Genomic DNA, 17,560 nt, shown 5'->3' with positions numbered 1-17,560 from the left:
TATTTCAAATGAAGTTAGGAGGTTTATTTCCTTGATTAATGACAGGGTCCAGCGGGACAGGTGCTTTTCAGTCTGACTTAAATACTTCAACATCCTTACCACCAAGGTTGCAAAGAAATGTCTGCATGCTGATGCCATGAAGATTTTTTGCCTTTTCTTTTATACCCATTATACCTTTTTTACAACTGCTGTATTCTTAGTGCTTTTTGCCGACATTCTTGGACTTGTTTGTTCAACTAGGAGACTAAATGTTTTGGAAGCTCCATAGGTAGGGGTTAGTGTGCCCCAGACCCCAAGGTCCTCTCCAGAACACATTATGTAAACTAAGATAGAACCATCCAGGAGAAGGTTCCTTGGGGAGGAGGGGGGGCTCATTCAGGCCTCTCATTGGGGAATTTTTGATAGTTATGCTGGTTAGTAAGACCTATAATGTTATACCAGATCTTTTGGGGGTGGGCATTGCAGTGTGCATTGGGGTGCATTTGACCTGGACGTAGTGCACCTAAGGATCCTTAAAATAAATACCAAGGTAAAATGCTTTTTTCCCTCCTAACCATGTTTGACTCTTGATTTTAAGACCAGGAAAAGGCATCATTGCCTTGGACCATCAGGACTAAAAATGTTTTTTAATTACAGGTAACTTTTAATATGCATTAAATACAAAGCCCAGTCATTAAATTCCTTTATTATATGTCCAGCATGTTTCAGAAAAGTTTTATTAAACAGTTTTAGCATACTGTTTTTGTGTGTTTTGAGGTAAGTCAATTCAGCTTCTTGCTGGGGAAGTCTTGTTTGCAGAAAAGGAGCAGTGACTCAATTTTGTCTTACTTGTTGGATAGGAGGGAGCTGTTTGCTTCTCTACATGTGGGAAGGCTCCAGCTGCTCTGTGCTAGGACTGGAGCTTCATCTCCTCTTAGTTCTGCCTTGTACTGGAGCTGGGGGAAGCTGGGGAGGAGAGGGAACCTGTCCCCGTTGTCTGCTGGAGGCCGATGCTGCAGCCTCCACAGCTGTAAGGGCACACCCCTGCTACCCCTGCCCCACGGCTGAAGGAGCTCCCTGATGGGTCACATCATGTGTGACTTCAAGGGAACCTGTCCCACAGTGCTTGTGATGAACTGTTCACCTTCTGTGTGCATGCACCAGTGATTTAAAAATTTCAGAAACTAGTGGGAAAATTTTTGCCTAGTAAATCTCACTTTCTGTATATTAAAAAATTAAACCATAGGAGTGTAGTCTGAAGTATATCAGTAAGGTTCATGCTTTGCATTAATAAGGCTGTTCTGTAGAATCACCTACAGTATGCATCAAAACATGGTTAAAGTCTGTATTGTAAATTGCAATTTCTTGTTTGGAGTCAAATTGTGACTAGACTTGATCCATTCTCAACTTACCGAAAGGGATTTCACTATCAATTTAATGGAGTTATTTTTGGCAAGACAAATGGGAATGAATTGTTTGTAGATGTGGGTGTTTTTCCACAGAAGTATTTTCTTGGAATAGTAATACTGAGAAAGAAAGTGGAAAAAGAGTTGAAAAGTTGAGCAAAGATGTGAGGGAGAAAAGCGATGTATTTGCCAATACGGAAAGGAAATACTGAAGGCATTAAAGAATGCATACTTTAGAACTTGTAACTGGTTTTATTGCTTTCTTGTGAAGTAGGTTAACGGAAGGGAATGTGCTAGTAGCTCTTCTATCTTTTTCGCATATGGGATTAAGAAGAACATGATAAAAAGAGTACTGCAGTCATGTAAGATGACTAGCTATACCTGGCAGGATGTTGCAGTACTTGGCAGTTGGTTGCAGAGTTCTTGGAGTTTCCTAGAATGGAATTTACTGTAGTCAGCCAAAATACAAATGTAGCCACCAGCTCAGCAGAATGCATACTTAATGGTGGATTACAGGGCTTTGTTTTGCTGTTTGAAGATTGATATTTTGAGATATCCCAAATATGCTGTTTGTGTTTTTAATAAAAGGACAATGATAGAATGTTTTTTCTTTAATAAAATTGTACGAACATATCACATTGTCAGTTGAGAGCCTGATGAAAAAGGAACAGTGACTTAATTTACACATAGTTCTGTGATTTCTGTGATACCTTAGAGCCATGGGGTATGCTAGCATTCACATATACAGTCAAGTTATTCTTCTTTAGTTCATCAGTAGACACACTTTACACAAGACCTTGTGCCCTCATGCATTTAGCTGGCAAGTGCTGTGCCCTTCTGCTGGATCGCCACAGTTCCTACAGCAAAATGAAAACTGTACTATGTTTCGGCTACTGTGTATCAGTTTGGCAGGTAGTGTACACAATCAGGTGAGGGTGTATTTTGTGCTGCTGATCTCAGCAGGCAATTGCAGCAGCTGAATTGAGGGGGCTTTGGTCCTTAGAGGAGGAGAGGGGATTTTGGAAAAGTGAAGGCAGAAGACAGTTAAATGAGATCTTAAAGCATAGTAGAAGAGTGACCACATCACATCAGGCAAAGTGGCCATCCAGGCAATTACCGAGTGTTTGACAGTCATGAGTAATAGCCATCTGGTGAGGCTACTGCATGGTGATGCTGCTGCTCTCAGCCTCAAAAAGCTTGCATTCCAAGGACTTCCTAAACTCAAAAGTGTTATTTATCCAATAATTCTCAGCTGACTTCTCTTCTGCACCCTTGTTGCTCTCTGAACCTATGTAAATTCTTGAAGTCCAGAGCATACAGCACTGAGTCAGGTTCACAGACTTCTCAGTGTCATCTTTTTTTTCTTTCTTGGAAGAGGCATGAAACATAATTTGCATTCTGCCAGCTACTTCTGACTCTATGGACCTGTGTCATATAGCTTCTCTCTTAAGTCATCCATTACCAGGATGAAAAATCCTTTGGGAGTTCAAAGAGCTAAGAGGTGCTGATGTCACAGCTGTGTTCACACTGGATGTGATTGGATGTGATTTGGAGCTCTTAATTATTTTTTAATGCAGACTCATTTAACTTGGCTCATACAAATGCAAGACAGAAGAATGTGGGTGTGCAGCTGCAACAATTCAGCTTTTCAAGCAGCATTGTTTTTTTGTGGTTGATGCAGTTAAAATCTGCAGAGACAGTCCTTCAAGTATGCAGAATAAGGGGTGACATGTCATTTACTGAAGCTTGAGTTGGACTGAAGAAAAAATTCTAAGAACTTAACAGCTTTGCCTAAGAAAGAAAGAAATCCACATGCTGATATGGAAGAGAGCATGTTATGATACCGATTCATGTTTAAAGTAATTTGAACATGACAACCCTTTGATGATTAAGTGATCGTATGAGTACACTCAGGAGTATTTTTGCATATGTCGGTTAACCAAAGCTAAGTATTGGATCTGACTCTTTCCCACACTTCCTGTTATATTCTGTGCTTTCATATATGCTTATGATGTATTTACAAGAGCTTTTCTAATTTGGTAATAAATATCTAATCTTACTGCCTTTCTCTTTGGAGGAGGATTGTAGGCCTAGTGATTCAAGGTAGTGCCAGAACTCAACTTTACCTTTCTGAAGTGTAATACCATTACACAAAAAATTTTCCACTTTGAAGTCCTAAGGTGTAGCTGTTTTGGTTGGGATTTGGGTTTTTTTTAGAGACTACAAATACCTGTATTCCACTTCTTATTGTCAATATGAGAAGTAGTTTAAGTGTTTTTCCCTGGTTTTCATTTGGTTTTTTCCCCTACCATCTTACTCAGGTTCTCTAAGGTGAATTTGCCTTCTCTAAGGCAAATCCGTCACTTTCGGGTGAAAGTTGTTGACTTAAGTGTAGCTATTTATTTACTTAAAAGTAGGCTGGTACTCAGATGCATCACTGAGCTGAGGCCAAAGCGTTCTCTAAACTAACCATCACAAAGTCCCTGTGAGGCTAGTGACCACTTTTTTTCTCATGTTACAGGCTTGGGGCCCAAATAAGCTGTGACTCATGCAGCAAGCTAATGGCAGATGGGTGATTAAAATGCGAGTTTCCACTCTTGATCTCTTACACAAATTATTGAACATTTCATTTCTGAAAGTGGAACAGTGAAAATGATTCCATTCATTTTTCCTATTTCAGTATGTGCCATATTTCCTAGTGTGCTCTTGGATGTGCTGTATTTAAGTTGTTGATAATTCACTTGTTTCTGCATGGTTTCCTCCAGCAGAATGTGCTATTTTTTAAACAGTGAATGAAAAACAGAGTAGAGCTCTCCAATTTATAAGTAACTTATAAAGATAAACTGTGTCAAAAAGAAACAAAGGAAGGAAAAGAGGGAATTCACTGGAAATGTCAGACACCATTTTAGATACACTGACTACAGTTTGCTGTGGCTTCTGGCTTACTTTTCTTTGTTTCAGTGGGCAAGACCTGATGCTACTACAGTTGTATTTGAGCAGACTGAAAATTGCAGTGTCTTCGGGTGAATTAAGAATTCTTGAAGGCTTACAGGATGATGTTTGGTGTCTAGGAACTGGAAAAGAACATGTCCCTGCAGTTTCTGCAGTAAGACGCATCTCTGCAGCACTACAAAAATCCCTAAGTTTTGTACGTAAACTTTCTGCAAAATTACATGCTTCATCTGCTGCATCAAATGCTCTGTAAGTGAAACCAGGTGAGTGCTGCAGAGCTTGTTCACACAAACTGTATGTGAAGGACAAAAGCCCAGTTGTCATTGGAACAGGGAACCATTTTTCTTGTACAAATACCATCTGAGCTTTGTCTCATCCTTACTAGTGATCTGCCGAACACCTGCACAGGAGGGTAGGAATGAAATTCATGGCTCTCCTGTATGCTGTCAGCCATGGACATGAGAATGGTTTTATTTGACCATAATTTCATACTTATTCCCACAGACAAATTCTATTCCAGAGTGTCTGTTTACCTATTTCCCTTGGAATGGAATCTTCTGACTATTCTCTCCCCCTCACCTCATCATCCTTTCTAATCCATGGATAATAGCTTAACTGTTTTGCATATCACCTAAACATATGTAGTTCAACTTTCCTTTCTTGTATATAAGTTTGAAATTTGCTTCTGAACTGGAGGGAGACTTGCGTTCTCCTAGAGTTCACTAGACCAGCTGATGAAGTTTATTTCTATCTAAAGGCCTTCTCTCTCACCATAAATATAAGGCATGCTTTCACTTCTGTCTCTCGATGTGTGGTACTGAAGTAATTCTGTGATTCTGTACTTTGAAAGATTCGGTTTAAGAAATGTGGACCTTGGCTCAAGTGGTTTCCAGTGGTTGTGTATCATGGAATTTTACATGTTTTCTAAGTGCCAAGAAATTCACTAAAAATTAGTAGTTGCTATGCAGGAAATTCAGAAAATCTGGTGCAATAAAGCTTATCTTTTAAGTTTTGTAACTTCTACCATTCTTATATCTCTGTTTCTTGCTGATTTTTGCTCTGATTTTCTTCTGAAAGTGGTGGGCAAGGGAAAAGACTTGGTAGTGGCATGCAGAAAACAGCATATGTGTCTAGATGTCAGTAGAGTTTTTACAGATTTTTTTTTTTGTAACTCAGCTAAGATTTTCAGGCTTTTATAAATTTTGTGATTTCCAACAGTTACTTAACCGTAGCAGTGCATCTTACTGTGTACGTATTCTTTCCAGCTTTTGTGCATGGGTGGAAAAGTAGGTTCCTTCCAATATGCTGTTTATTGTCGTAGTGAATAGGTGTAATTTCAGAATGAGGCAGTATGAGAAAATGTGGGCATGGAAAGGAAAGCATGTGGGCACCCTGTTTGGAATCATTCTTACTGGTGAGGTTGAGATTTGTTGAACTGGGGACTTCCAAAGCACTTGAGCGTTGACATTAGTATCTCTGTTGTAGTTGACCAGCTTGAAGGTCTGTAAAGGTGTGTATGTCATACTTTAGGAGCTTGCTTTACATCACTTTCTGTTCAATAATTGTTTCTACTTAGGAGCTTTTTAATACTGCGTTCTTGTCCCTTTCCGTTTTCATGGGTTTCTCACTGCCCTTTGGTTTTATACCAGACAAGTGCCTCTACCAGGAAAGTAGTAATAACTTTTGTGGTACTATGTTGCATGGGGAAATATTTTTTTGTGTATGTGTTGTTTTCCTCCACCCTTTGCTCAGTCTTTTCCTTAGCAGGAATTATATACTCTGAGGCTAGACAGTGTGATGATAGGTCAGCAGTAGAGCTGGTGGTGTTTGGTGGCCCAGATCAACAGAAGTGTGTCATTTCTTCTGGTTTCTCTTTTGTTTTACTTTTAAGACGTGTGATCCTTAAAGCATGCTTCAAGAGAAGCATTAATTTCTTTGCACTGTATGAAGTAAGCAAACTTTCTTCACTAAGTTTTCAGACAGTGCAGGAGTGTGGGAGTTTTTTAGCACGTTTGACATGTTTTTTTACAGTTAGCACTTGGCAACACAGAAATGTAAAATATCTTGGTATTTTTCTCACTCTCTGGGTGGTGTCAGGTGACGTTTTGAATTATCTGGTAAAAGAAGCCGATTTCCAGCCCCAAAATGAACAACGGATAAGCATGCTGCTTGCTTCCAAGCACACAGTGACGTCTCAGGAGGTTCATATGTTATCCCCTGGTTGTACAGTGTGTACATGTTTCCAGTTTCTGACCATGTGGAGCAATGTGGGCTTGTATGAGTGTGTGGTAGCAGCACATGTTAAAAGTGGTGAAGGAATTCTTGAGGAGATGGGAGATGTTGCAGCCTGTTCAGCAGCTCACTGCTGTCTGCCTGCTGGGATTTGCTGTCCACATCTGTTTGCTCAGATGCTCTGTAGACAGATCCAGGCTTGCAGGTATTCACTGTTTTCACTTGGAAGCTGTGCAAAATAAACCTTTAATTTTTTTTTTTAATTTAAGATGTGTTGCCTGATATGACCAGCATGAGAAGTACTTGTTTGCTTGCTCATGCTGTAAGAAGGGGTGCACAAGCAGAAACCTGGATTGTGTGGAGTAGCCCTCCTCTTGCAAAAGAGTGATATGCAAATAGTGCAGTCATCCAGCAGATGGGTGGCGATACTCCAGATATATCGTGGGCTGAAGCATCTGAGATACTCCAGCTGAGTCTGTGCATTGGAAGCTTCCCTCCTACTGATGGGCTGGAAGCACATGCTTAAGTGTGGCCCTGACTAAAAGCTGTGTTGAATCTTGCATAATACTCTGATGTGCAAGAAGTTTGGGAATAGTATAACAGCAGCATTAGTAAATGGTGTTACAACACATTTGTACAGATACAGCTCTGTATAAATGCTAAGTAATTGGTTTTATGTGGTGTGAGAACTTGACTCTTATTGAAAGCACTGTGAAGCAAGCAGCAAAGTAAAATACTGCATCATCCTGTGTACCACAGTACGATTGCAAAAGTGTGTGGTGTTCTTGTCTGGGACTGACCATCAGGAAGTGATGCCCAGATCATGAGTTCCTGTAGGAGACCACAGCATAGGCACAGGTCAAAGGGAAATGTGGAAAAATTCAGGTGCATGGGAACTTGCAAGCAAATGTGGTATTTACATCATTCAGGTGTTTGACTATTTTGTCCTGCATTTTACTCTGTAAATTCATTTGCAGAGTAAAATTTGTGTTGTATTTGTGACGCACTGTATTTGTGCAGCCAAATAACTGCATTCTTTGGGTCATAACTGGCCATACAGCTAATTACTATACATGCATTTATGTGGTGCTCTCTGAAGGCTTCCTCAGAGTGGAAATAAAGAAGCCAATAATTTGAATCAGATTATCAGTCTGTCTTTTAAAAAAACCAGTAGCTGCTCGACAGGATATAAGAGATCCTTTTTCAGCAAGAGACTTTCAAATAACACATGAAGAGGGAAGGGAGTATTGCAATGGTTCCTCCTGTTGTAATGGAAAACTGTATGGTGAGTCTTTAGAATATGCTAAGTATCTCCTTATGTCTTAGTTTCATTATTTTTATTTTATAATGGCTAAGACAGCAATTCTGCTGTCTCTTTCCCACCTGTCCTTGGGGTGACCTGTGTTTTCACTTGAGCAGGATAGTTGAAAACCTTTTACAGTTGCCAAAATGAGGTTTGCAAACGAAGCGCAATGCTTTGTACAACAAAAAATACGCTTGAAATACGACACAATTGTTTCCAATGGCTGCTGTAATGAATGTTTTTTTGTTTGTTTGTTTTTTATTATTTCTTTAGAGGTCTGGCAGTACTTTAAGAGGCTTTGGTGGGCAAAATTATGGTAAAATTATTTTGTAAAACTATTTCAAGTCTTGCATAGCCAATCTGAATTTAGTTGATACAGCTGAGTAATTAACAAACTTTTTAACTGTTAGTATTACACTATAATGAACTCTGTAGTAATTTCCTCAGTGTCACAGATAAATGTCATAGCTGAAAACTTAACCAAGTTTAAGGTGTTAGGGTTTCAAACCATAAAAAAACCCCTCAATGCTGGATCAGATTTCTTAAAATGTTTAATTAAGAAGCTAGTCCAGCATTTGTTTAGCGAGACATAAGTACTGTCTTTGAATTAGCTGAAAAGCTCCATCTCTAGTCAGCTTTTAATACATCTAAAACACAGAAATTACTTTCACTGCTGAGAGATGACAAGTTGAGTGTAAAAGCACATGAGGTTAAAGCAAACTGTTCCACAGTACACACGACGCATTGGGCAGTTAAGTTTGAGAGCAGAGGATCAGGTTTGGGAAATAGTTTGTCAAAGAACAACAAGAAAATTAATTTGTTATAATGAGCAGGTGCAAGAAGCACTTCTGAAGGACTCGGAATAATTTTTGCATTCTGAGATAGCTACTCCAGTTAATGTTTCAGTGCCTTCATTGTCATTGTGCATACGTCTGGGGGTGCACTGTCTCCCATGAAAGGGTAATCTAGCCTGTTCAGTAGTAACAGCTCTTTTTCCTTGAAACAGTGACATATCAGATTTTGCGGCATGTGGGACAAAAGGTTCCTTTGCTACTTCTCAGAATAAGATTACAGTTCTCACATTCCTCCTTCATCAGCGTGCCTGACACTTCAGAGTATGGCTCAGACTTCCCTTTGTTAATGGAACAGAAAGAGGATCTTTATACTCCCCCATTATCAGTAGTTTTTATTTTTCCTAAACTTTGCTGTTTAATACACGACTTGTGCCTAAATCCCCTTCAGGGTTTGGTTTCAAAAGTTAGGTTTCAGTTAACTGAAACTTGAGCATCTTTATCCAAAAATTCCATCTATAAGAAATGTTAATCATTATGAGGAAGAAAAATTATACCAGCTTTGTGAATACTCTGTACAACACTGTTGACTGGAAAACCAGAGAAAACAGTCAAATGCAGGTTTGTCTCTTAAACTACACAAGTGTGGTGAGTTAGAACTGCTGCTGAGGATGGGCGAGGCAGTGATGGCACTGGTACGCTTTCCTCTTGATGTACTTCAGAAGATGGAAACAGTACTAGTAACTGAAATAAAAGCAGCACTCACTTCTGCGTGGTAGGTACAAAGATCTGAAGCAGTCATGTTGCTTCCAGACTTCATGTCCAAAGCCAGGCATCTCAGCAGTGAGAAAAATTACAAGGTTTGCTGAACAAGATGTAGGTGACTTTCTTACAGAACCGTTCCTGATGCACCTTTACTAGCAATTGAATCGTACTGTGAGTAAATTAAGAGTTTGACGGCTCTATGCACCTCAGCTTATTAAAAGGGTTCACAAAGTTGCATCAGCATGACTAGAAATAAAATAGTATTTGGTATTTTGTATATAAAATTTAAATAGCTTTTAGGGCTTCCATTGTAGAAGGCAGGCTTGTCTTTTTCAGCTTCTTTTCCACAAGGGAAAGTGGTGAGTTTGTTCAGCTTCTGTGTACAGAAAAAGTACATTTAGACATTCTTCGCATAATTGTGGGGAAGCAGGAGTTGCTAGCTTTGTCATTGTTCAGCTGATTTCTTAATCTCATACTACAAGTTAGCTGTGAAAATAGTCTGTGAAAAATACCCACTGGAACTATGAAGAAGTGGTGTGTGCTGTACTGGGTTCCCACACCACATGCTTTTGAATTTTTGTTAAAGACGTATGCTATTGTTCGATGCAGTTGTTCCATGGCAAGTGACCAGTAACAGGTGACTGATACTTTGTAAATAGTCCCAGCTTCAGTGGCTGTTCTTGACATATGTGGCTTAAAATTGCCTTTTGTTGTTCTTTTTTTTGTTTTATGCATTTTGATGTGTGTTCTGAAAGCCTGTCTCTTTATTTTTTCCCTCTGTGTGTGTGTGTGCATGTTCCAGTGACTTTATAACATGCAAGGCACTGATACCAGGGGGACCTCCCCTGCATTCCTCCGTCCTCAGAATGGGAGCAGTCACAGGTCTTCGGGATATGTCCCAGGGAGAATTGCCCCTCTCCGTCCCCCGCCGCCTTCGCAGAGCCATGCTGCAGCAGAATTTACCTCGGCGAGACAAGAAGCCCAGACAAGACTCCCGTCCCTACCAGTGGAGCAGCACCGCCGACAGGCAGAAGCCAACAGGCATAAAAATACTCTCATTTGCTCTGCCATTTCTAGCCTTTCACTTTTTGTTGCACTGGGGATTTTTTTGGGAATAGCTTCAAAATATGCTCCAGATGGTAAGTTCTTTTGCAAAGAAAATAATCCCTAGAAGTTATGCTACCTGTGAGCATAATTCAGTAATTCAGCATCAGGATTAATGTTGAAAGTTAAGTGCAAAAATAGGACACTTACTGTGATTTTAACATCGAAGGAGGCAGAGTTTGGGGGCAAAGATCAGCTCCCATTTTTGTTATCTGTGTTGTTTTTATTATGCGTGGTTTGATTTGCTTACATGAAATAGAAAGGCATAGCAGTAAATAAAGATTACTGGTGAGGGGGGAAAGAGGCATGAATGCTTTATAATTATTTTTGTCTGCAGAAGCTGTCTCATAGGTTCACAAATTGTAGACCACACTAAATCCTATCTGTTTAAGCAGTAACTAAGGAAGATAGTAAAAAAATGTTAAAGTAAAATCACTTAAAAAAATCTCTGAGAACGTATGCTAATAGTATGTGTTTGTTTTGTTTATATGCAAATTGGGCAGGGACCTTTTTTGATCTATGAGCCCTGATTTTTTGTTTTCAGCTCATTTTAGAAAACAGGGCAGCTTCTGCGGAATTTGGAGAATCTCTGAAATGTGTCAGTGGTTGTAAAGCATCAACAGGTGATGTGATCACAAAGTGTACGTCCCTCTAGCCAGTTACTCCTAGAAGATGCTATGAGGTGCAGTTGCTAAATCTTGGTAGTACAGTTTGCAGTATGGGTTGTTTTGGTGAGTTTGTTTAGATTTTTTAAGGCAGTAGTCAGGTTTCTAAAAGCTAAACAGGATTTCGAATTGAAACTGTTGGCTGTTGTAATAAGAGACTTCTCAGTGGCTTTTGACATAGTAATTAAAAAGATGCTGTTTCCAAAGTCAGTGCAATACAGGCTGAACAAATCAGATAAGCAGCTGAAGACTTCAGATACAGAACAAAATGCTTCCAGCTGAAGTGCTCTTGGTGGTGGCTTGCTGATATACCTCCTTGGATGAAGACTGAGTTTTCCTAATAATTATGAAGGAAATCAATAAAACCTTAGGGACTAGTAAATGGAAGGTTATTCCTGTTATGATCTAGATTGCTGTTAATGGGTACATATGCAGTAAGTACTTTGGTTACAGACAAATTCCAGAGGAGACCGAAGGGTGACTTACCCAAATGACTCTCTGAAATACTTTAGGGTGGAGCCGGGCTCTTCTCAGTGGTACTGTACAGTAGGACAAGAGTTAATAAGAAGTTCCACCATAATATGAGGAAGAACTTCACTGTATGAGTGACTGTGCACTGGCGCAGATTGCCCAGAGAGGCTGTGGAGTCTCCCTCACTGGAGATACTCCAGAACTGTCTGGACACAATTCTGTGCAATGTGCTCTGGGATGACCCTGCTTAAGCAGGGAGGCTGGACCAAATGACCCACTGTGGTCCCTTCCAGCCTTATTTATTCTATGATATTGTGAAACCCTGACACAAGAGAAACTGCTACAGGCACCAGGGAAAGTCTGGCTGATGTTTCAGTCTTGCAGTATGGTTGTTGCAGAAGCTCCCCAAAAGTTCCCCAGCAGGTTGAAATGTTAATGTGTTTACCTCTGACCCAAGCACATGTGGTACTGCAGCGAATGACACCAGTTCCTGTTAGATGTGCGTTTCTTCAGGGCTAATTGGAAATCCGTATTGTCAGAACTTGTAATGGCTGTTTAAAAGGCAGTGGAGGGAATGTGACACTTGGTAGTAATGCACGTAAATCCTAAACCTCCACCATACTTTCCCTGAAGGGAGGATGCTGCTTGTCAGCGTTTCTGTTCCTGCTTGTCAGCTGGTTTCTTTTTCCTCCTTGCTTCTGTATTCCTGGCATTTACTCCTGACTGATCTAAGGAGTCCTGAACACTGGAGATCAGGGAGAGCAATGGAAATGCAGTTTCCTTCCCCATTTCCCCAGGCTTCTGATGCAAGGTCAGAATGGCAAGCTGGGGAGACTTCCAGGGAAGAGTTCTTCACTCTTGAAGCTCTCAGCTGGACTTGGCCAGGGTAAACAGAATCCTCAGAAAATTTAGCTGCAGAAGTCTGATAAACTTCTGCTGAGCAGAATATAGCACTGATTACTTTTTTCCAGAGGCCTTAAAAGCTACAGATGTGGTGTCTAAACAGGTAGAAAGGAACTGTTTAGTTATAGCTCAAGAACTGTTTCCTGCCTGTCTTTTTCTCCTGTCAAATTTCATTTGCTTACTCCATGAAAAGTTCTAGCATTGGGGTTTTTTTTGTCAGGACATTTTCTCGTGAATGGTGTACTTTTTCCTCCACCATTTGTAGAAATTTTACTTTTCCCCCCAACTCTAATAAAAGCAACTAAACCTTAAGGAATGCTTCAGGTTCCATTTTTACAGAAATGTTTTGAAGCAGAGGCTTGACTTGAAAAATTTTCAACATGAGTGGCTAAATTTGGCAAGGTCATCACTACCTAACAGTTTCTGGTCTGTGCTTCTGTTTTTATTTAACTTTAAAGGCAATAACTATCATCTATAAAATCTACTCAGTAATTTTGGAGATAACATATGGTGAAGTTCTAAATATTTTATGTTTTCATGAAACCCACCACAATTGCTAAGGGAGAATTTCAAAATACTTTTGCTAAATACATATGATCTGCTTGCCAAAAAGTTGACCCACTGTGCCCCAAAAGCATGTTTGCATTACAGGAGTGCCTGTTTCTGATTCTGATGGCTTTCTTGCTGGATTGTAATGTACGATAGATTTGTAAACTATAATTTTTTTAGTTACTGTTCTATACCTCTTCTTTCTGATTCAACAGAAAAATACATGGTCACTAGATCTGCTCTTCTGTGAATCACACTAAGCAGAAGTCATCAGGTTGCTGACTCATGGTTTCCTCACACTGCCCTTTGCTACCAGCCAGGAAATAACTGTTTCTTCACAGTGCTTGTGTGTGTGGTGTCTGGGGAAAAGGGATTAGGGACTCTGCATGAATCAGGCAGTAGACTTGCCTTTATCTGGTGTGTGCTCAGCAGTCTTGCTGGTTGCAGTTCTCCTTGCTTTTTGGCTTTCCCTTGTGTTGAATTACATTTTCTAAAAAATGTCTTCATAGGATTCTCCCAAAAGATTTTATTTTGTTTTTATTTTTATAATACTACTTGTATGCCTTTTGCCCTTTCTGCAGTTTGCTAATTTTTCCCCAATGGTAGTCAAATCTTGGTTTATGTGGGTTTCCTGAGTTGGGAGGGATTTGAAATGTGGAGAGTTAATAGCAAAGGAAAAATATTTCTGTTAGCAAAACTAAGGCTGGCTTGTATTAAACTTGTGGATATTAATTTCTTTAGATGCTGCAAGAATGGACTATTTCTGACAGCTTTTTGCATTGAAGGAGCATTTCAGAAGTGTGGGTATATTTCTCCAGAAGATAGGATGTGAATAGGTTATTTTGGCTGTTACCCTCAGTTGGCCTCCTAACATGTTTATTTTGGCATCTTTTTGATTGTCTTTTGCATAAGAAAAATATCTTTAATATTTTAATTTTTTAGTATTTATTTTTAATTTTGGTAAGATAATCCAAGGAATATGGCTTCCAGTTTTTACAGTATGTCTATGCTTCCACATTACTCAGATGCTTAATTAGCTAGAGGTGTGTGGTATAAATACTACATTGCTGTAACTTTGTCTGAAATCACGCAAGCCTGACACTTCTTGCTGCTGCCTCTCCTTCTCTGGCCTTGTAGCTCGGTGTTACTGCCTGTGTAGTGCCAGGGTTTCCAGCAAGGATTGCCTGTGTCTCTGCTCTTGTGTAGTTTGTAGCCTGGTATTTAAGCTGACTTCCTGAGGGATACAAATGTTTAAGTTTAGACCCAAGTGTTCTATCTCCTGGGAAACTGCTCTAGGTAGTTAGGTTTTATACTAAGTATATTAAGGGTGTCTTGTCCCTCCTGCAAACTTCCCCTTAAATATTGATTTGGATGCTTAAAAGTAAGAAGGGATTAGCCTTTCTGACACGGTTGAGACCTTGAGGAGGTGAGATTCTTAGATGCTTTACAACCATGTTAGTTATCCTAGTTAGTAGTGTAAGACTTCCAGTGCTCAGCATGGTTGCTCTGTGTCTGACTGCATTCCACTTATCTCTGCTCATCTACTACAGGTGATCCAGCAAATAAGAAGAAAATCAGTTGGGGTTCAAAAGTATCTATGGTCAACAATGTGTGGTCAACAGTAGTTTAATTCGATAAAGGAATACCTTCCTACCCCTGAGACTTTAGCTATTTTTCAGGTGTCTTTTTGGCTATTCAAATACAATGACTGTAGTACTGAAACCACAGAAGGAGGTGGGAGTCCTTTGTGGGTGACTGACTCTTTCTTACTTGTGTTCATCCTAATGCTGCCTTGACTGATATGATGATGCTTGTTTTTTAAAAGTTGAATTTCACACTGTGTTGCAGAGAACTGTCCTGATCAGAACCCTCGCCTTAAAAACTGGAGCCCTGGAAAAGATCCTGAAAAACGAGTTGTTATCAGAAAAGGGGATTTGTTTCGTCTGAACTCAGATGCTACAGTACACTCTGTAGTTATACAGGATGGAGGTATGAAATAGCAAGATGAACCTCTTGCTTCAGTGTTTGCATATTTTTCGCTTCTGTGATTACATAAAAATATGTTGAAACTTTATCTTGCAGCTTATTGACCAGTTCCCATGTTTTTTACTTTTCATCCTGCTGCCAGGTCAGGTATATAATTCAAAAGATGAATAACCACTCTAGTATCTTTTCAGTGCAGCATTGGTGTAGTTTTCTGTGCAATATAGTAAAACAAGGTTGTTTAGTAGCCTTTCTGGTACTAAATCTGTTTGTCCTCCAATGGTAACTGTTGTATATTAGTAATCCTATCAAAAGGGCAGAAAAAAACCAGGAATAAACCAGCAAATTCTTAGAAAGATAAATCACAGTTGGTAGCAGTTACTTTCCCAAATACTCCTAAATACATGTAAGAACATAACAACTTAATTCATGGGTGTGAAAAATAAATCTGTAATTTTTCTGTTGTTGTTACTGCAGAACTTGGTTATTTGAGTCTTTCTGAATTTTGCTTTGATGTACAGAAATATTTCCTTTCCTTTAGGTTTACTTGTTTTTGGTGACGATAAAGAAGGTTCTAAAAATATTACCTTGAGAACTCGATTTATCCTGATAAAGGATGGTGGAATGCTTCATGTTGGAGCAGAGAAATGCCGCTACAAATCCAAAGCAACTATTATTTTGTATGGGAAGTCAAACGAGGGTGCTGATGTGCCAGAATTTGGCCAAAAATTTATTGGCGTGGGCCCTGAAGGAACGCTGGAGTTGCATGGGCACCAGAAGGTATCGTGGACTCTTCTGTCAAAGACTGTATATTTCTCAGGGCTGGCCTATGGTCATTATACATTTAAAAAGAATTTTTCCCGAGGACTAAATGTTAGAGTGATCGATCAGGATACAGCAGAGGTTTTGGAAGTGCTGAAATTTGATACTCATGAATTTGCTGAAGAAAGCTTAAAACTCCAGAATTTACTGAGAAATGGACATCCTGGTCGCATTATTGCTATTGCTGTAGGAGATTCAGCTGCTAAAAATCTTCTGGAGGAAACCAGAGTGACTATTCAAAATCTTCTGGGAAGTAAGTTTGTCAGAGGATTAAGTTACAGGTAAGTAATTTATTTTCTCTCTTGTTCTGAGTGAAGATGACATGCAGATTCTCCTGTGGGGGATTTTATGAACTTTGACAGTTCATAAAGTATTCAGAGAATTCTTGTTGTTGTACACAGTGTTGCAGTAACAGTATTCAGTTAGCAGTACAGTGCAGAGACTGGTATCTGTGTGACAGACTTCATTACTTACTTGTAATTGCTTGCTTTCACTGTTCGTTATAGAAATTAAAACTGGGAGCAGCAAGGATTTTTTTTTTTCTTGTTCTAAGACATGGATAGATAACAGTTGCTAGGTGAAGCTTTTAATTTGTATGACTTTGGAGGAGCAAGGAGTGGAACTAAATGATCTCTAAGGTCCCTTCCAACCCAAAACATTGTTTCTAAGGGTTGCTAATCCCAGGTATCGAACATCTTATTCATACTCCTGCACTGTTGAAATAAAAGTACCTTACCTCTCCATTGAGTTTTCAAAGGAACTGACCTGTAAAACTGTTTTGTAATTGAAATGCAGTTACAAGGTGTTTCTATATCTTTTGGCCATTCTTTTCAGTTGGTCAGGATTTGGATGGTGAGTCAGTAGAAGAGATAAAACAGGAATTATTACAGCAGGAGAGTTGTGCTCTTCATTTAATTGTTGCGAAGGCTTTTTGCAGTGTGTGTTCTGAGCTTGGCTTTGTGCTGCAGAAGGTTGTCCACACTGCTCTGGGCAACACAAAGCAGTGTGCCCTGGGAGCCAAGAAGGGCAATGGCATCCTGGCTTGTATCAGCAATAGTGTGGCCAGCAGGACAGGGAGAGTTCTGTACTGGGCACTGATGAGGCCACACCTTGAGTCCTGTGTCCAGTTCTGGGCCCTTTACTACAATAAAGAGATTGATGTGCTGGCTTGAGTTGAGAGAAGGGCAACAGAGCTGAGGGAGGGTCTGGAACGTAAGTCTTGAGGAGCTGCTGAGGGAGCTGAGAGCGTTTAGCCTGGAGTAAAGGAGGTTCAGAGGAACCTTATTACTCTCTACAAGACAGGTAGGAGTTGGCCTCTTCTCCTAAGCAACCAGTGACAGAACAAGAGGATGCAACCTCAAGCTGTGTCAGGGGAGGTTTACAGTTGGACATCAGAGGAATTTCTTAATGGAAGGAGTTGTTAAGCATTTGAACAGATTGTCCAGGGAGATGGTGGAGTCATCATCCCTGGGGGTGTTCAGGAAACAACTGGATGTGGCACTTAGTGCTGTGGTGTAGGTGACGAGGTGGCCATTGGTCAAAGTTAGACTTGATGGTCTTAGAGGTATTTACCAGCCTAAATGATTCTGTGATTCCTGTGTTGGCAATACAAGTGAAAAGTATACCCAGTCTCCT

At 39.9% G+C, this 17,560-nt stretch overlaps 1 protein-coding gene across 2 annotated transcripts in view; it reads left to right on the top strand.

Annotated features, from left to right (window-relative positions):
* The window catches only part of CEMIP2 (cell migration inducing hyaluronidase 2), a 51,188-nt gene that overhangs the window by 2,776 nt on the left and 30,852 nt on the right, over nucleotides 1-17,560 (top strand). For both annotated transcript variants that reach the window (XM_032095716.1, XM_032095715.1), the window contains exons 2-4: nucleotides 10,231-10,567; nucleotides 14,969-15,109; nucleotides 15,645-16,206. In XM_032095716.1, the coding sequence (XP_031951607.1) occupies nucleotides 10,243-10,567; nucleotides 14,969-15,109; nucleotides 15,645-16,206 (1,028 nt within the window). In that variant the 5' untranslated portion in view covers nucleotides 10,231-10,242. The remainder of the gene's footprint in view (nucleotides 1-10,230; nucleotides 10,568-14,968; nucleotides 15,110-15,644; nucleotides 16,207-17,560) is intronic.

Source organism: Corvus moneduloides, chromosome Z (assembly GCF_009650955.1).
Source record: "Corvus moneduloides isolate bCorMon1 chromosome Z, bCorMon1.pri, whole genome shotgun sequence".
NCBI lineage: Eukaryota > Metazoa > Chordata > Aves > Passeriformes > Corvidae > Corvus > Corvus moneduloides.
Note: the sequence above shows the minus strand (reverse complement) of the source record. Positions and strands in the feature narration are given on the sequence as shown.